Consider the following 20,853-nt stretch of genomic DNA (forward strand, 5'->3'; position numbering starts at 1 on the left):
AGTCAGGACAAGCTGATCTGTTTAGTCAGTGACCAGACGGTCTAGGATTTTGTTTGTTCCTGCTTTTTGTTTATTTCTTTCCCTGCAACCTGTCTAATAAAACTGGTGCCAGATTTGCATTATAAACGTTTGTTTGCTGGTTTATTGAGAAGAAGCGCATCCTGTGGCATGGTCCAGGACGATCCCAGAGCTAATCCCCAAGACGGATCGTCACTATGTATATATATATGTGTGTGTGTGACAGACTAGTTGTATAATCAATTAATGTTTATTATAGTTTAAAATGGTAAAAATAGTCCAAGCAGGGCCCTTGCTGTGGACTACCGTATATACTCGAGTATAAGCCGACCCGAGTATAAGCCGAGACCCCTAATTTCAACCCAAAATCCCAGGAAAAGTTATTGACTCGAGTATAAGCCTAGGGTGGGAAATACCTCATCCCCCCTGTCATCATCCAGACCCGTCATTAACATCCTCATCATCCCCTTGTCATCATCCCACACATCCCCCGTTCATCATCCCCTTGTCATCATCCCACACATCCCCTTATCATCCCACACATCCCCCCTTCATCATCCCCTTGTCATCATCCCACACATCCCCTTATCATCCCACACATCCCCCCTTCATCATCCCCTTGTCATCATCCCACACATCCCCCCTTCATCATCCCCTTGTCATCATCCCACACATCCCCTTATCCCACACATCCCCCCTTCATCATCCCCTTGTCATCATCCCACACATCCCCCCCTTCATCATCCCCTTGTCATCATCCCACACATCCCCTTATCCCACACATCCCCCCTTCATCATCCCCTTGTCATCATCCCACACATCCCCTTATCCCACACATCCCCCCTTCATCATCCCCTTGTCATCATCCCACACATCCCCCCTTCATCATCCCCTTGTCATCATCCCACACATCCCCTTATCATCCCACACATCCCCCCTTCATCATCCCCTTGTAATCATCCCACACCCCCCCCTTCATCATCCCCACCCCCCTTCATCATCCCCACCCCCCCCCCCCTTCATCATCCTCTTCTCATCATTCGCCCTCAGTGGTCTTCAACCTGCGGACCTCCAGAGGTTTCAAAACTACAACTCCCAGCAAGCCCGGGCAGCCATCGGCTGTCCGGGCTTGCTGGGAGTTGTAGTTTTGAAACCTCCGGAGGTCCGCAGGTTGAAGACCACTGCGGCCTTCAACATGCGGACCTCCAGAGGTTTCAAAACTACAACTCCCAGCAAGCCCGGGCAGCCATCGGCTGTCCGGGCTTGCTGGGAGTTGTAGTTTTGAAACCTCCGGAGGTCCGCAGGTTGAAGACCACTGCGGCCTTCAACATCATCCAGCCCCCTCTCACCCCCTTTAGTTCTGTACAGTACTTACCTCCGCTCGGCGCTGGTCCGGTCCTGCAGGGCTGTCCGGTAAGGAGGTGGTCCGGTGAGGAGGTGGTCCGGGCTGCTATCTTCACCGGGGGCGCCTCTTCTCCGCGCTTCCGGCCCGGAATAGAGCCGTTGCCTTGACAACGACGTATCTGCGTCGTTGTCAAGGCAACGTGACTATTCTGAGGCCGGGCCCGAAGCGCTTAGAAGAGGCCTCCCCGGTGAAGATAGCAGCCCGGACCAGCTCCTCACCGGACCACCTCCTTACCGGACAGCCCTGCAGGACCGGACCAGCGCCGAGCGGAGGTAAGTACTGTACAGAACTAAAGGGGGTGAGAGGGGGCTGGATGATGTTGAAGGCCGCAGTGGTCTTCAACCTGCGGACCTCCGGAGGTTTCAAAACTACAACTCCCAGCAAGCCCGGACAGCCGATGGCTGCCCTGGCTTGCTGGGAGTTGTAGTTTTGAAACCTCTGGAAGTCCGCAGGTTGAAGACCACTGCGGGTGGGGGAGTTCACTCGAGTATAAGCCGAGGGGGGTGTTTTCAGCACGAAAAATCGTGCTGAAAAACTCGGCTTATACTCGAGTATATACGGTAATATATATTAACCATATACAATAGAATAAAAACATTTATAGATAAGTAAATAAATACAAAGTGCATATAAAATTGTCCGTATAGCAGCCACCTGATTTCACAATATTAGTTTTATACTTAGATTGTAACCAGTTTTTGAACAGTTATACAACCTCTTATTCACTGTATTGCGAATGAGAAAAGTTTTTTACAGTAATCCACAGAAGATAAGTTGTATCTTGTTGATGTTTGGTGCTCTGCACCACTCACCACAACGCTTGTATTGCTGGTATTCGAAGTCCCGGGATGGTAGCCCTGCTGTGACTGGGTTCCGTACTGCAGACTGGCATGGCTGGGCAGCTGGCTCGATCGTAATGTCTTCATACTGAGTGGATTCCTGATACCCTCATGATGTGCCCTGGGATGCGTTCGGCCGTGTGGATGGTTATAATACGGTATAGGAGCGGTGGTTGAATGCAGGCAAACGGTAATGATACCAGCTGATACCTGAGCAACATGGAAAATTAGTACAGTATGGGCGTTTGTCTGCATTGTTCAGAGTTTTTTCCTGATCCTCCTGTACCTTGCTGCCCACCTATCTATTGTCTGAATTTCCAACTAGGCCTCTGTATTCTGAGAGAGCTAACACCACCTGGCTGCTTCTGAGCTACTCAGCTCTGCATAAAACACCAACTTAGCTCTGCTACAACAGACTCTATTTGCTGTGCTCTTGGCATCTACAGCATCAGCTCGCCTCTCCTGCCTATATCCTTCGTGCTTGGCATCGGGGCATTCTGGCTTGTCTGGACAGTTTCCACTTAACTGTGACTGCTCTTGCTTTAGCTACCCGGTATCTCCTCTGCAGCCAAAGCCAGCTTCTGCATCCTGGAGTGGAATAAAGGGTGAAAACCAGGGGAGTACTTAGACTCTGCTCCCAAGTTTGGCCTAAAGCCAAACTGGTAAGTGGCACAGCAGTTCAACACTCATTGGGGCAGTGGGGGAGCAGGGAATGTAAGCATGTGGGAGGCAGTGTGTGAATAAAAATGATCAATTGTTGCCTTCTCTGTAAAATCACTGCAAATAAAGGCATTTTTTTAAACTAAAAAACTTTGTGATTATAGACCAATTCCAAAGCAACACTGCATTACCTATGGATGGTGTGTAGCACTTCATGGAGAAAGACATGTGGTGTCAGGCCGTACTGTACTACTCAGGCTGAACTAATATGATCCCCTTTACAATCAATCAGAAGAATATGCAGAACTTGTTCTTCTCAAAGATATTTACCTGCAATCTTCCAAGGAATCTTCAGCCTTGATTAGACTTATTCATTTCCAGCCCTTCCATCATTCTCCCTAATACACAACAAGATTATGATTAGAAATATTTCCTTGTACTTTACAAATGTCAAGCAGCATTCAGTGTGTTTTCTGGGCCTTTTATACTCATTTGACTAAGCAGCAATGTATCCAGGCAACTATTAGATTAGCCACCATGTAACTCTGCTGCCTGGCATAACTCAGAAAAACAAATTACACATCCATAATTGATGTAATACAGCTACTTACATCTTATGTTTCCCCTGGCTAGAATCATTTGCTTAAGGATTGTTTGTTTATCTGCTCATAGTTCTCCTCTCTCTTTCTCAGTAACGACTTTGGGTCATTGATATAGAATTGGAATCTGTCAGCACAATTTCATTTCTAGTTTAAATGGATATGTAGAAAATAAGCTTGAAAAACAAATACAATAAATTCCCTGCTCCCCTTGGTAACAAAAATATTAGTCCATCAAGCAAAAAATATAGTCAAACACTGTCTGGACAGAAAAGAACTTAGAAAAATACAAAATGGTTTAATGAAAACAAAGGTAGAACTTTACTTGATTAAACAATTATAAGTGAATATAGAAGCAACAAAAACTGGAGTGGAGACCGGCATTTCCTTCTTGAAAAATGTAGCTTTATTTTATAATCTATGAAGTACATATATAGGTAAAATGCATTAACAATTCATACGCATTTCAGACTGTAGTCCTTGATCACGGCATGATTGTGTGATTAAAAGGGTATTCCGGTAGAATTATTATTATTTTTTTTTATCAATTGGTTTTAGAAAGTTATACGGATTTGTACATTACTTTTATTTAAAAATCTTAAGTCTTGCAGTACTTATCAGCGGTTGTATGCTGACACATCTGTCCGTGCCAGGAACTGTCTGGAGCACGAGAAATATGCTATAGGGATTTGCTTCTACTCTGTACAGTTCCTGACATGGACATAGGTGTCAGCAGAAAGCACTGTGGTCAGACTGGAAATAATTACACAACTTCCTCTGTAGTATACAGCAGCTGATAAGTACTGGAAGGATTAATATTTTTAAATAGAAGTAATTTACAAGTCTGTATAACTTTCTGGCACCAAATGATTTGAAAACATTTGTTTTCTACTTGAGTACCCTTAAAGGATTATGCTTCTAAACAAATAGGTATTTTGAATGCATTGTCCAAAGTGAATTATTGAAAAAAACAAAACCACATTTTACAAGAAGGATGTACCATAATCTGTTCTTTGTTTGGATCTCCATGCCCTCCAGCTATGAGCCCTTCTTGAATGAAAGACTTGGAATTCATTGGGTGATCTCGCACAGCATATCGTATTGAACCTTCCGTTGAGTTAAGCATTGTCTGTTGAACAGTTTTTTAGGTTATCTGCATTACCTAATTTTATTTTAAAGGAGTACCTCCATCATAGTATGTTATACTTTGCTATTAGAATACTCGAAACACTGTATATATAGCCAAATATGCCTGTGTTGCTTTCCATAGGCTCTGTTCGGATATGTTATGCATTTAAATCCATAAAAAATAAATAAATAAATAAACAGAACCCAGAGCCTGTCACTTCTGTTTATATAAAACTATATCACTTCACTGTATGTCATTTTCCAGAGGCAAAGTAAGGTTTGTATCACTGTTACATATATATATATATATATATATATATATATATATATATATATATATATATTAGTAATCTAGTAATTTATAACAGTATACAGTACATCATACATAATTTAGTATAGTAATCAAGTAATATATAAATGTATACATACATAATACATGATAAGTATAGTAATCAAGTACTTGAATACTGTAATGTGGCATTATCTGCCATTAGAGCAATTTTACATTTTGTAATTTGACAAAATTGTGTTTTTTTTTTTTTTTGTTTTTTTTTTGTGTGTGTGTATTGTGTTTTTTTTTTTTTTGTGTGTGTGTATATTGTGCAGGCTTTAAAGGGGAGAGAGACCATTGGAGAAATGGACGCACTGTTTGTATAAAGACTCATGAAAGTGGAAGAAAGGAGATTGAGGCTTTTGACGCTGCTGTTTTGCTTATTCGGAATCCATACAAAGCATTAATGGCAGAATTCAACAGGAAATATGGTGGACATATTGGTTTTGCATCACAGGCTCATTGGAAGGGAAAAGGTATGATTTCTTTTTTCTATTAATGCTGAGAATACACAGCAATACAGACAGCCATACATATTCCGTCCTTACTTATGAGGGGAATACCTTCAGAATTGTCACAAATTCATCTTTTTTCCTAATGGGAATAAAAAAAGAACTCTTAATGTTACCAACACCATAGATTGCTTTGGCACCTTATCCGAATGGTTTTAATGTCTGCTGAACTATGATGGTTAGAGTCGAATAGTCAGATCACAAGATGAGAAACCGAGTCCTCCACTGTAAACTAAAGGCATCTGGAAGTAAGTTTAATTCCACCAAAGCATTATACAGTAACCAATGAATGAAATCATCTATATTCTTCCAATCGTGTTGCAGCATATTCAGCAGCCCTGTACACGGATTTCTACCATTCACATTAGTCAAATGTACTGGCTCCTCCAGAACGAGATATTTTTCTAGACACTCTCTACTGTGGCTAATCTATATATATAAAACTCAACGTGTGTGTGTGTGTGTATGTATGTGTGTATGTATGTTCCAGCATCACGTCCAAACGGCTAAAGATATTAACACGAAACTAGGCACACATGTTACTTATATGTCAACAACAAACATAGGATAGGTGATTTAACCCTTACACACCCCCATTTGCCAGGGGCGGGGTTTATGTTTAAAGTCCCATACAAGTCAATGGGAAATATATGTTACTGCATAACTTCCAAACGGCTGGAGATATTTTGATAATACTTGGTCACATGTTACTTATATGTCCACTTAAAATATAGGATAGTTAATTTAACCCTTAACTACCCCCATTTGTGAGGGTTGGGGTTTTTGTTTAAAGTCCCATGCAAATCAATGGGAACTGTATGTTCTCACATAACTTCCGTACGGCTGGAGATATTTCAATAACTGGTACACATATTACGGGTCGGGATAGGAGGTCGGGATAGGAGGTCAGGATAGGAGGTCGAGTTAGGAGGTCGAGATAGGAGGACGGGATAGGAGGCTGGGTTAGGAGGTCGGGATAGGAGGTCAGGATATGATGACGGGATATGATGACGGGATATGATGACGGGATATGATGACGGGATAGGAGGTCGGGATAGGAGGTCGGGATATGGGGTTGGGATATGACAACAATATATGAGGACGAGATATGAAGTCAAAAGCTTCCTCCTTTGTTTATTTTCCTCCCCAAAAAGGATTAAGAAGGAAAAACCGGGCAACGCCGGGTACTCAGCTAGTCTATATATATATAAAACTCAATGTGTGTCTGTATGTATGTGTGTATGTTCAAGCATCACGTCCAAACGGCTAAAGATATTAACATGAAACTTGGCACACATGTTACTTATATGTCAACAACAAACATAGGATAGGTAATTTAACCCTTACTCACCCCCATTTACCAGGGTCGGGGTTTTTGTTTAAAGTCCCATACAAGTCAATGGGAAATATATGTTACTGCATAACTTCCAAACGGCTGGAGATATTTCGATAATACTTAGTCACATGTTACTTATATGTCCTTTTAAAATATAGGATAGTTAATTTAACCCTTAACTACCCCCATTTGTGAGGGTCAGGGTTTTTGTTTAAAGTTCCATGCAAATCAATGGGAAATATACGTTCTCACATAACTTCCATAAGGCTGGAAATATTTCAATATCTGGTACACATATTACAGGTCGGGATATGAGGACGGAATGGGAGGTCGGGATAGGAGGTCGGGATAGGAGGTTGGGAAAGGAGGTTGGGATAGGAGGACGGAATATGAGGATGAGATAGTAGGTCGGGATAGTAGGTCGGGATAGGAGGTCGAGATATGAGGACAGGAAAGGAGGTCGGGATAGGAGGTCAAGATAGGAGGTCGAGATAGGAGGACGGGACAGGAGAACGGGATAGGAGGACGGGATAGGAGGTCGGGATAGGAGGTCGAGATATGGGGTTGGGATATGACAACAATATATGAGGACGGGATATGAAGTCAAAAGCTTTCTCTGTTGATTTTCCTCCACAACAAGGATTAGGAAGGAAAAATTGGGCTTGCTTATCATATAATATAGATATACCAAAGAAAATGGAGGTTTTTGCTTCTTACAATCCCCTTTTGTTCATAGCTGGTCACAGGTTTTGCTTCTTCTGGGACCCCAAGCAATCCATGTAATCTGCAGGAATGTCTATGAGAATGTAATAAATGTATGTTTTATATAGTGAATACAGATTTACAGGGTGCTCATTGAACTCAAATGGATGTAATGTACTAATATGAGGAGTCCTTTATAAAAGAGAGAACATTTTGGTAACCAGTCTTTTTTTCCATCTGCTCCACCCCCTCCCCCATTTTAAAGACACAATTCCTAATGAGGTAGTTATAGTTAACCTTCTAAAACATGTTAGTCCTTTTACAGTACTTACAATATAATATATGATGGCATCAAAGTCTGTTATGCTTTACATATTATAATAATAATTGACACACTAATATCAGATAACTTCACAAACTTATGGAGTCTAAATGTATTGCATACAATAGATCTGATGCAGTTGTTTTATATTACGTATCTATGATGTGAAACTGGGGAATGTGTAAACAAAAATAATTCATCACACTGTCAATAGAAATACAGCAACACAGTCAAGATAGTCATCCATCACTGTGCACTCATTACGCCAATAGCCACAATATTCATGTTGTAGACTTAGCAGATTGTTTTTTATGTGGACAGAGAATTTGAGATGCATTGCAGCAATGAGTATTTTATAGTTATAAATGCACCGAATTAGCTAAATATAGATATTGTCCAAGCAGCATCGCTTGTTGATGAATACAGTACATCACGCTCCCTTCTGACTGACACTGCTAACTCATCCACCAAATGAAGGCAATACATCATTATGAAATAGTAAAAAGCTGTTTCCTTTAAGGTCACTTCAAATTAAACAAATGCAATGACAATAGCTGTAAAAAAAAATAGTGTTCAGAGTGACATATAACTACAAAAAAGGTTTAAAGGAGTTATACAGTATCAAAACGTATCCCCTATCTGCAAGACTCCCTTCAATCTCCCGCCGCCCCCTGACTCTCTGCATGAATGGTGTGTTAACCATCGTACGAAAGTGTGGCCAACACGCCCCCTCAGTGCATCTCTATGGGAAAGCTGGAGATACTGCGTTCAGGACTTCCTCTTGAATGCTAAAAGAACGGTAAAGATGCAGAATAGTCTTCAAGAAGATCTTGGATACTTGTAATGCAAGGAAAAGTCCAAAAGAGACATGAAATCATTGCCGGAAGCCCTGCACATGTTGTGGCTCACGTTACAGTCCGGTCTTACAGTATTTACAAAATAACACAACTTGCAAACAAAGTCATTAATGTGAAATATATGTTAAGAAACATGGGGTTAACAAACATATTACATTAAAACCGTTTTTACATAGTCCATTCTATTTTTCACTCTCTCAGCATTGGCTGATATGACATAACATACAGTGATCCCTCAACTTACAATGGCCTCAATATACAATAGTTTCAACATACAATGGTCTTTTCTAACTTGAAACGAGACTCAACATACAATGCTATGGGATCTGCGAAACGTGTCAATGGCAGACCAATCAGAATGGATATTTCACTGGTAAAACCCCTGTATTACTGAAGTGTATGCACTGACTGGTGTCTGGTAGCGCCCCCTACAGTACAGGGAGGTATTACATGTTCTGTACTCTTTACCTGTGCCAGGGTTAGCTGCTCCTTTGGACACCATGTGAGGGCGACTCCATTTTCCTTTTTTTAGGACACTGTGTGGTCTGTACAGGACCCTGAAAAAGCTCCTGTCCTCTACATAGACCAGTGTTTCCCAAAGAGGGTGCCTCCAGCTGTTGCAAAACTACAACTCCCAGCATGCCCGGACAGCCATCGGCTGTCCGGGCATGCTGGGAGTTGTAGTATTGCCACAGCTGGAGGCACCCTGTTTGGGTGACACTGAAATAGACAGTGATTACAGCTCCCAGCAGATCTTTATTACTTTTATGTGTGAGGATTTGGTTTATCTGTATTAGTTATCTACTTATTTATCTTTAATCCTCACTTTTTCCTATTTTTGAATGACATTTTAGTGGCTTCAGGACCAATTACCAGGTTTCCATAGAGTTCTGGTCTCAACATACAATGGAAAAGATTTGCAACAGTTGCATATAAATGAGCCTGCAAGGGCCCAAATTCCCGGTAAAAATGTATCAAAGAATCAACTCGAAATACCTAATTCTCGATGTTGAGAGGGGGAAAAACCTTATAAAACATAGCTTTTAATATAATACTCTAAAATGCACCACACCTTGTGATAAAGAATAAGTGCCCAAATAGTAAAGCAACACAGATAGCAGTTACCACACGTAATGTGGATTTACGATAAAGGAGAAGCATAACTATTGCCAAAGACCACCCAACGCGTTTCTGCCACTACGTGGCTTCCTCAGGGGAAATGTATACAGTATGCAATAGATAGTATTACTGCTATATGACAGAATATCAATAGAGTATAAAACAAGATAGTTTAATTCATAGGGAAACACCCGATACACAGTGTATATCCCTTAATTATTTTAGCTCATCCAATAGGGAAACACCCGATATATAGTGTAAATCCCTATTGCCATAGTGTGGCTTATCATAACAGGAGGTCAGTCATCCTTCAGGGCAACCTGTAAGTAAAGCATAAACATAGAAAAAGATTTCAATGTGCCATCCGTATTCCATAGTTACTGGCCATTCATAGTATCAATATAAATACCTAGAGAAAAGACACATATTCACAGTTTCCAAGTGTTTGCCCGGATACCTATAATGAAGATACAAGGTCCCAATCAATATGGGAGATGCTAGTACCTGCAATACAAGCAGTGCGCATCGCACCAGCTATCATACTCACACTCCTGTAACCACACGTCCGGTTAGTGGTTCTCAGATGAGCGCACTGAACCCGCGTTGGCGGGGAGCCGTCTGTCTCTGACGGCTGCTTAGCGCTCACTGAGACCATGCCGGCGTCTGTCGTCATATCCTGTTTCCGGCCGGCGCCGCGTCATTGCGCAACGCCCTCTCTGACGACTACAGAGGGCGTTGCTGAATCTGACAGCGGCGTCCGTAGTAACGGAAGCAGTGTATATTTAAGGGGCAATTCGCTTGTTTATAAATGAAGATATACTTAAAAGAACCTGACTAAATGTTAGGATGCACAACAGAGGATATAAATATGATACTGTAAGTAGAGCAATAAATAGGTAATGATTATTTTGCATATGATAATAAGGTTTATGAGGAGAGGGGGGGGTTGCAACAAAAATCCCCAAAGACTCAACATACAATGGTTTCAACTTACAATGGTCGTCCTGGAACCAAATTATTTTTGTAACTTGAGGGACCACTGTATTAAAGATCTGGATTATTTAGCTGCTCATGAGAACTCTCAATACATAAACCAAAAAAGGTTTCATGGTTTCATTTATTTCTTTGAGCTTCATGGGGGCCTCAGTCATAAACCTGAAAAAAAATTAAAATCAAAGTTATGAGAAAAATAATAGAAAATCTAGGAGCGGCCAGATTAACAATTTAGTACGTTCTTAAAAGGAAAGATTGCGGTGGCAAGATCAGCAACACTAAAAGACCTGGAAGAACACAAAGGACAACTAAAGTGGATTGTTGCAAATTGTTTTCCTTGGTAAAAGAAAAATCTTTCACAACATCAAATCAAGAAGACTCTCAAGGAGGCTCCGAACAGTAGGCCTATCAGCAAAGTCTGCCATCAGGAGAAACCCTCAGGAAGGTGAATACAGAATATTTATCTCAAGATTCACAATACCGGTAGCACTTCAAACAAAAAAGGCTAGATTATACTTAGAAAACATATAAAAACTTCTTAGTTCTAAAGCACAATTCTTTGGGAACATGAAACCAAGATAAACTTGTACCAAAATAATGGTAAGAGAACACGAAATGAAACGAGTCACGGTCCACTCCCGAGTATGCCTTCACAATGTTATTGATGCTATGGTAGTGTCCTGCAATAGGCATTTATTGCTGCCGATGGAACTTAGTATTTATTAATAATGATGCTGCAGGGGAGCGAATGTAGTGTAGTTTTTGTTTGTTTTAATCACACAGCTTTGGCCCATTTAGTAAATAGTCCTTTTTTTCTGGATAACCCATTTAAAGCAAAAAAATAAATTACCGTATTTTTCGCCCTATAGGACGCACCGGCATATAAGACGCACCCTATTTTAAAGGTCCAAAATCTAGAAAAAAAAGATTATGAACCCAACAGTGATCTTCAACCTGCCGACCTCCAGCTGTTGCAAAACTACAACTCCCAGCATGCCCGGACAGCCGTTGGCTGTCCGGGTATTCTGGGAGTTGTAGTTTTGCAACAGCTGTAGGTCCGCAGGTTGAAGACCACTGGTATAGGAGGTAATACTCATGTGTCCCCGCCGCTCCGGACCCGTCACCGCTGCCCTGGATGTCGCTCCATTGCTGTCACCGCGTCCCTGTGGAGGCAGGTAAAGTCCCTCCTGGTGTCCTGTAAGCTGTTCGGAACGCCGCGGCGGTCCCGAACAGCCCGACTGAGCAGCCGGGTTAGTGTTATTTTCACTTCAGATGCGGCGGTCAGCTTTGCTCGCCGCGTCTGAAGGGTTAATACAGGGCATCACCACGATCGGTGATGTCCTATATTAGCCGCGGGTCCCGGCCATTGATGGCCGCAGGTATTCGCCGTATAAGACGCACCAAGTGCGTCTTATACGGCGAATAATACGATATTCAATGGTCCAAACAAAATAATCTCAAGAGAGGAAATCCAGCATTTGGTGATATCTGTGAGTTTAAGACTTACTGGCATCATTGGTGGCAAAACCTTTGAATATAGATCATTTTAAATTTTAAGATGGGTACTAGAAGAACACAGATGCCAATAAGCATTATTTTTTTCTGTGATAAGACAGGTATGCTTTAACAATATTTCAGGTTAAGCCTAATAGACATTTTTATCTCTTTTTCCCAACTAAACTATATTTTTGGCAGGTATGAGCCTGTCTTTTTTCCTACAAGAAGGGGTAGAAGCATTATTTGTAAATGAAACTGATCAATAATGTTTTATGAACACTGTCTTCAAATGTGCAAATAATATCAGTAGCCCCCAGGAGCTCTTCTGAGACACACAGTTTTTTTTATGGCAAATCGTATTTCCATACAATTCTAGTCTGTCATCTCGTCCTATCTCAGATGACAAGGGAATCCTGATTTATTATTTTTGCTTAGAGAAAATGAATCATATCTATGTTGAATTAGTGTATTTTTATACAATTCTAATATAACTCAGAATTAGTGATGATATTAACTGGAAAATTACAGTCCTTTTGCATTCAGAATTAATTGTAAACTTCATTGTGTTTTACATGTGCCATTACAACTCGTTCCTCATTTGTAATTCACCACAGCAGATGACCTAGACTCATATGGTAAAATTTCTGTTCCCTTAACCCCTTAAGGACCAGGCCATTTTACACCTTAGGACCAGAGCGTTTTTTGCAATTCTGACCACTGTCACTTTAAACATTAATAACTCTGGGATGCTTTTAGTTATCATTCTGATTCCGAGATTGTTTTTTCGTGACATATTCTACTTTAACATAGTGGTAAAATTTTGTGGTAACTTGAATCCTTTCTTGGTGAAAAATCCAGAAATTTGATGAAAAATGTGAAAATTTAGCATTTTTCTAACTTTGAAGCTCTCTGCTTGTAAGGAAATGGATATTCCAAAATATTTTTTTATTCACATATACAATATGTCTATTTTATGAATACATCGTAAAATTGACGAGTTTTTACTTTTGGAAGACACCAGAGGGCTTCAAAGTTCAGCAGCAATTTTCAAATTTTTCGCAAAATTTTCAAACTCACTATTATTCAGGGACCAGATCAGGTTTGAAGTGGATTTGAAGGGTCTTCATATTAGAAATACCCCACAAATGACCCCATTATAAAAACTGCACCCCCCAAAGTATTCAAAATGACATTCAGTCAGCATTTTAACCCTTTAGGTGTTTAACAGGAATAGCAGCAAAGTGAAGGAGAAAATTTGCAATCTTCATTTTTTACACTCGCATGTTCTTGTAGACCCAAATTTTGAATTTTTACAAGGGGTAAAAGGACAAAATTTATACTTATATTTGTAGCCCAATTTCTCTTGAGTAAGCACATACCTCATATGTCTATGTAAATTGTTCGGCGGACGCAGTAGAGGGCTCAGAAGGGAGCTCCTATGGTGCCAGAACAGCAAAAAAAAACACATGGCATACTATTTTGGAAACTAGACCCCTTGGGGAATGTAACAAGGAATTAAGTGAGCCTTAATACCCCACAGGGGTTTCACGACTTTTGCATATGTAAAAAAAAAGATTTTTTCACTAAAATGTGTGTTTCCCCCCCAAATTTCACGGTTAATAGCAGAAAAGACCCCCCAAAATTTGTAACCCCATCTCTTCTGAGTATGGCAGTACCCCATAAGTGGAGCTGAAGTGCACTGCTGGTGAACTACAATGCTCAGAAGAGAAGGAGTCACATTTGCAAACTTTGCTGAAATGAGGGGGACATGTGGCATTTAGGAAGCCCCAATGGTGCCAGGACAGCAGAAAACCCACCACATGGCATACCATTCTGGAAACTAGACCCCTTGGGGAACGTAACAAGGAATTAAGTGAGCCTTAATAACCCACAGGGGTTTCACGACTTTTGCATATGTAAAAAAAAAAAATTTTTCACAAAAAATGTATGTTTTAACCAACATTTTACATTTTTACAAGGGTTAATAGCAGAAAAGACACCCCACAATTTGTAAATAAATTTCTTTGGAGTAAGGACATACCTTATTTTTGAATGATTATGGCTTGGCGGAGGCACAGTGGGTCTTGGTATAGAGTGAGGTCAGTCAGGGGCCTTGAGCTTCATATGGAGCCAGCATGTGGGACCCCCCTCAAGGAGCATTAATGGGGGGAGCACTGAGCCCTAAAATAGGGGAACACTATGGGGGACAAAGGGCCGTAACTGGGGTAGACAGGTGGGGTAAAGAGGCCCGTAATATGGGGTACATTGGGCCAGAAAATTATAAATAATAATAAAACAGGATATGTTCCCAGAATTATGACCCAGAGCATAGCCAAAGCTAAAAAAAAAAAATATGCCCGCCCCATACCCTGTGCTCTGAATCATCATTCTGGGAATGTGATGTGTGTGGCCGTCCCTAACCTGTTGCCTCAAATACGCACCCGCTCAGGGGGAGAGAGAGCGCTGCGCATTTGAGGCAACATAAAAAGTCCCCGATGAGAGTGACTCAGTGACCTATGACCCATTTTTTTTTAAAAACCCAGAGGTCTTATCAGGTTTTTTTTTTCAGTTTTTTGGGCAATTTAGTGATTTATGGGGTTAAAATTTGGAATGTACTCTGGACTTGGTACATTGGTCAAATTATGGACAATTGAAAATGTAAAGGGAAAATTTAGGGCTCCATGGAAGTGTGATACTCCCTGAAGCAGGCTATGCAGAGGCCCGGATTATCAGGGCAAGTGTCGCACTGATAGATGGTGTCCTTCCGAATCCCCTTCCTGCGACACAGTGCAATTTTTCTGGGATCACCCCTTCTTTTCAGTGTGGGGGACCTCACCTGGAAAGCGCTGGCCGGAGACGATCCTGGCACCTATAACTTCAGACCCTTGGGAAGTCCAGCCTGATCTTTCCCGGTCGCCAAAGATCAGGACCCTTAGGACTTCTTCTTGGTACAAGAGGAATGTCCCTGTGTTGCCAGCGTACTGGGATAGTACAAAAGCGTTGTACATGGCAACCTGTACCATGTAGACCGCAACCTTTTTGTACCATGCACGTGTTTTCCGCATGGCGTTGTATGGCTTGAGGACTTGATCTGAGAGATCAACTCCCCCCATATACCGATTGTAGTCCAGAATACAATCAGGCTTGAGGACCGGTCCCACGGTACCTCGCACAGGGACAGGGGTGCTGCTATTCCCATGAATAGTGATGAGTATAAGGACATCCCTCTTATCCTTACACTTCACCAACAACAGGTTATCATGGGTCAGGGCACGGGACTCACCCTTGGGGATAGGCGTCTTGACCAAATTTAGATGGAGGCCTGGGTCTTCCGCACAGTCCCACAAGCGGACGTGGATCTGGCAGAAAGGGATTTGAACACAGGGATGCTGGTATAAAAGTTATCCACGTACATGTGGAAACCCTTATCCAGCAATGGGTGCACAAGGTCCCAAACGAGTTTCCCGTTAACACCCAGAGTGGGGGGACATTCTGGGGGTTCAATACGGTAATCTCGTCCCTCATATACTTTAAACTTGCAAGTGTACCCGGAGGTACTCTCACAAAGTTTGTAGAGTTTCACGCCATACCGCGTCCGCTTCGAGGGAATATACTGGCGGAAGATGAGTCTCCCCTTAAAACTGATGAGAGACTCATCTACCGAGAGGTCCCTAAGGGGTACGTAGGCCTCCAAAAATTTGGCCCCAAAGTGATCGATGACCGGCCTCAGTTTGTAAAGCCGGTCAGAGGCGGGATCACCTCGGGGCTGACATGCTGCATTATCTGCATAATGCAGGCATTTCCGAATCGCCTCGTACCGCCTCCGTGTCATCGCCATACTGTAAAGCGGGGTCTGGTAGAGGACGTCCCTGCTCCATTAATGACAAGCACTTGGTTTTTTGTCCAGGCTCATATGCAGCGTGAGGCCCCAAAATGTCCTCATTTCCGCTGCATCAATGGCGCGCCATTCATTGGGCCTGGCCAAAAGTGAATCTGGGTGGTGGGCAATGAACTGCTGGGCATACAAGTTTGTTTGCTCCACCATTAGATTGACCAGGCTGTCACTGAAAAAAAACTTTTAAAAGTCCAGATCAGTGAATCCAGCATGGTCAATCCGGATTCCTGAATCGCCAACAAACTCAGGAATCCGTGGCTGATAACCCTCTGGGGGGCTCCAGACAGGGTCATCGGAAGGGGGCTCCGGTGCACTTGTCTGGGGAGCCGGACTCCTCTTACGAGTGGCATTGCCACCCGTACTAGTGTCGGCCACTGGGTCACTTTCATGGGGGGTGCGTGGCCTCGCCTGGCGGTGTCTCCGCCGCCATACAGGGGACTCATCATCACTACTAGATGATGAGGAGGGCAAGGAAGAACACAAAAAAGTCGGATCTTCCTCGTCCTCAGTGGCAGATTTGGAGTCGGAGGCTAAAAAAGCGTAAGCCTCCGCTGCTGAAAATGCCCGGCGGGCCATCGCCTTTTTTCTACGGTGGCGGGGGTGGGGGGGGGATCAGGGAAGTATGTAGTGTGTGGTGCTTGGTGTAAACTTACAGGAAAAAAAAATCTGCGGCCAAAAAAGAAAAAAAAGGGGTGGCAATCGCAGCACCCTGATAGGGCCCGGGGTCACACGGATCAGGTGACAGCGGACCCTTGGGGACCTATTAGGGGGTCAACGGGGGGGGGGAGGGGGTTACTTTATTTTTTACTTTTTTTTTTTACTTTTTTGGGACACAGAATGCCTACCTTGCCCTGAATACTGCTCTCCCTGATCTAGGGGCTCCTGAGGGGGCTCCGATCGTGCAGAGGGGGGGTCCCGGTCTTCTCGTGGCAGCTCTGCCAGCTGACTGAACTCAGCGAGCGCGCAGAGCTGCTGGACTACTATTGACCGGACGATCGCCGGCCAATAGCAGCGTTGCTGGGGCGGTGACAGTATTGTCACCGCTCCCCAGCAACTGGAGGTCATTGGCACTGTATTGTACACCGCCGATCACCTTCTTTTTCCGGGTCATTGAGTCACATGTGACCCGAATGACCGGAATCGCAGCAGATCGCTCGCATGAATTCGTGAGTGCTCTGCTGTGATCGCCGACATGTGGGGTCCCGAGACCCACCTCGGTATTTGCACGGCATGCCTGCTGAACGATTTCAGCAGGCATGCCGTTCCAATCTCTGCCCGGCGCGCGGCAGGGATCGGAGAACGCCAGGGCGTAACATTAAGGGGTTAAAGGGGTACTCTGCTGCTCAGCGTTTGGAACAAACTGTTTCGAACACTGGAGCTGGCGCTGGGAGCTTGTGATGTCATAGCCCCACCCCTCATTAAGTCACGCCCCAACCCTTAATGCAAGTCTATGGGAGGGGGTGTGTCACTTGACTCACTTCACCTCTTGTGTTGCTTACTGAAACAAGAGTAAATACTATTGTCAATGTATCTGATGCTCCATCAAAAACACCTTTCATACACCTAGATATTTAGAGATTGAGGATGACTAGTGCATGGTGAAAATAACAATATATGTGTTTTAAAACTACCTTGTTATTCAGCAATTAATGCTTTTATGTCCTTCTCTGCTAAACAGTTAAAGGGATACTCTGCCCCTAGACATCTTATGTCTGATCACGGAGGGTCTGAACCCCTCCCCCCCCATCTCCGGGCCGTCACTGCGGTGTTCTGAACACGGAAGCTTGGAGCTTCCGTGTTTGTGAGGTCACACCATGCCGACTCTATTCATGCCTATGGGAGGGGGCTAGTATGGACAAAGCCAATGTGCTTGGAGAAACATGTTGAGGGGGCCGTGATGTAGCTTTTAATATAGTGTGTATCCCTGCTTGCACTTGGAATATACTGTATCTTGACTGTTGTTCTGGCCAGCTGTCAGACTTTGCAGTTTCCCTATGTGATAGAGGGTAAACACTGGATTTTAAGTGTGTGTTTTTCCTTAGTTCTTCATTTCTGCGCATACGTTGTTAATAAAGCTTGTTGGATTTCAACTGACGAATCGGAAAGATGGGTTTCTAGTGACCACCTATTTAAGAACCATCTCAGGCATTCCGGTCCCTGCCCAAAGGATAGGGGATAAGATTTCTCACGGCGGGAATCCCGCCACTGGGACCTCCGCAATCTTGTATTCCCCACCCACCTGTTTGAGCTGCACGCCGCAGTTCCAGCTCACAAACAGTGACTTCACGACTCCGCCCCCATGTGACATCACCCGGCTGTTTGTGAGCTGGCACCGCGGCGTGCAGCTCAAACAGGTGGGTGGCAAATACAAGATAGCGGGACTCCCCTGCGGCGGGACCCCTGCAGTGAGACATCTTATCCCCTATCCTTTGGATAGGGGATAAGATGTCTCAGGGTCGGAGTACCCCTTTAAGTGGTTAATCAACTTTAAAGAATTTGAGCTGAAGCCTAGCCTTGCTTGGCTACTAAGGTGTTTTATTTTCAAATGCTTCTATTGAGAGGTCCCAGAGCCCCATCTCCACTGGCTGTACACACAGATGGTGCATTCTGGTAATTACTTCTCTGTGTAAGTTATTGTTGTGAAATGAACTCCATTTAGGAGATGTCAGATACTGAGACTGAGTCCACAGCTGTTGTCTTTTATATGTTGTGCAATTAGTAGATTTCTTTTCTGGCAGCAAGTACATAATTACGGTGGTTGTGATCTACCTGAGTCTAAAGGCTTCCTTTAAAATTGTCTACATATTATTTGTGTGAAACAGACTACAAAGCATACATAAAAAAGATGCATACCAGTTTTCCTGTTTAAAGTGACAATTTTCTCAGGCAACCTTGTTTCCTTCTCTTATATGATTAAAAAATATACTATTTAAAGCATCCAGCAAATACTTCAAAAAAAGTCTTCATACGGTATAAAATTTCAACACTTAAACTCTTTGTGGTTTAACCTTGATCTGGCAGCTTTAACAAAAGCTCCACAGCACATATGTTGCTCTTTCCTTTCTAAATATAAAAAAGAAAATTTACAGCATATTCACTGGTACTATCAACATAAAAGATATCCTATTATCTGCCTTTTCTCAATATAATGAAAGGCATTTCCAACCAGAATGTGAAAAAATTAATAAAAAAATAAAAAATAAAAAAAAAACAATGTACCAGAATAATAGGTACCGTATATACTCGAGTATAAGCCGACCCGAGTATAAGCCGAGACCCCTAATTTCAACCCAAAATCCCAGGAAAAGTTATTGACTCGAGTATAAGCCTAGGGTGGGAAATACCTCATCCCCCCCTGTCATCATCCAGACCCGTCATTAACATCCTCATCATCCCCTTGTCATCATCCCACACATCCCCCCTTCATCATCCCCTTGTCATCATCCCACACATCCCCTTATCATCCCACACATCCCCCCTTCATCATCCCCTTGTCATCATCCCACACATCCCCTTGTCATCATCCCACACATCCCCCCTTCATCATCCCCTTGTCATCATCCCACACATCCCCTTATCCCACACATCCCCCCTTCATCATCCCCTTGTCATCATCCCACACATCCCACACATCCCCCCTTCATCATCCCCTTGTAATCATCCCACACATCCCACACATCCCCCCTTCATCATCCCCTTGTCATCATCCCACACCCCCCCCCCTTCATCATCCCCACCCCCCTTCATCATCCCCACACCCCCCCCCCCTTCATCATCCTCTTCTCATCATTCGCCCTCAGTGGTCTTCAACCTGCGGACCTCCAGAGGTTTCAAAACTACAACTCCCAGCAAGCCCGGGCAGCCATCGGCTGTCCGGGCTTGCTGGGAGTTGTAGTTTTGAAACCTCCGGAGGTCCGCAGGTTGAAGACCACTGCGGCCTTCAACATGCGGACCTCCAGAGGTTTCAAAACTACAACTCCCAGCAAGCCCGGGCAGCCATCGGCTGTCCGGGCTTGCTGGGAGTTGTAGTTTTGAAACCTCCGGAGGTCCGCAGGTTGAAGACCACTGAGGCCTTCAACATCATCCAGCCCCCTCTCACCCCCTTTAGTTCTGAGTACTCACCTCCGCTCGGCGCTGGTCCGGTCCTGCAGGGCTGTCCGGTAAGGAGGTGGTCCGGTGAGGAGGTGGTCCGGGCTGCTATCTTCACCGGGGGCGCCTCTTCTCCGCGCTTCCGGCCCGGAATAGAGCCGTTGCCTTAACAACGACGCATCTGCGTCGTTGTCAAGGCAACGTGACTATTCTGAGGCCGGGCCCGAAGCGCTTAGAAGAGGCCTCCCCGGTGAAGATAGCAGCCCGGACCACCTCCTCACCGGACCACCTCCTTACCGGACAGCCCTGCAGGACCGGACCAGCGCCGAGCGGAGGTGAGTACTCAGAACTAAAGGGGGTGAGAGGGGGCTGGATGATGTTGAAGGCCGCAGTGGTCTTCAACCTGCGGACCTCCGGAGGTTTCAAAACTACAACTCCCAGCAAGCCCGGACAGCCGATGGCTGCCCTGGCTTGCTGGGAGTTGTAGTTTTGAAACCTCTGGAAGTCCGCAGGTTGAAGACCACTGCGGGTGGGGGAGTTCACTCGAGTAT

General features: G+C 43.7%; 1 protein-coding gene across 2 annotated transcripts in view; it reads left to right on the top strand.

Annotated features, from left to right (window-relative positions):
* WSCD2 (WSC domain containing 2) overlaps window positions 1-20,853 on the top strand; it is a 448,279-nt gene that overhangs the window by 339,496 nt on the left and 87,930 nt on the right. For both annotated transcript variants that reach the window (XM_056536750.1, XM_056536758.1), the window contains one exon: window positions 5,256-5,456. In XM_056536750.1, coding sequence (XP_056392725.1) covers window positions 5,256-5,456 — 201 coding nt within the window. The remainder of the gene's footprint in view (window positions 1-5,255; window positions 5,457-20,853) is intronic.

This window comes from Hyla sarda, chromosome 1 (assembly GCF_029499605.1).
Source record: "Hyla sarda isolate aHylSar1 chromosome 1, aHylSar1.hap1, whole genome shotgun sequence".
NCBI lineage: Eukaryota > Metazoa > Chordata > Amphibia > Anura > Hylidae > Hyla > Hyla sarda.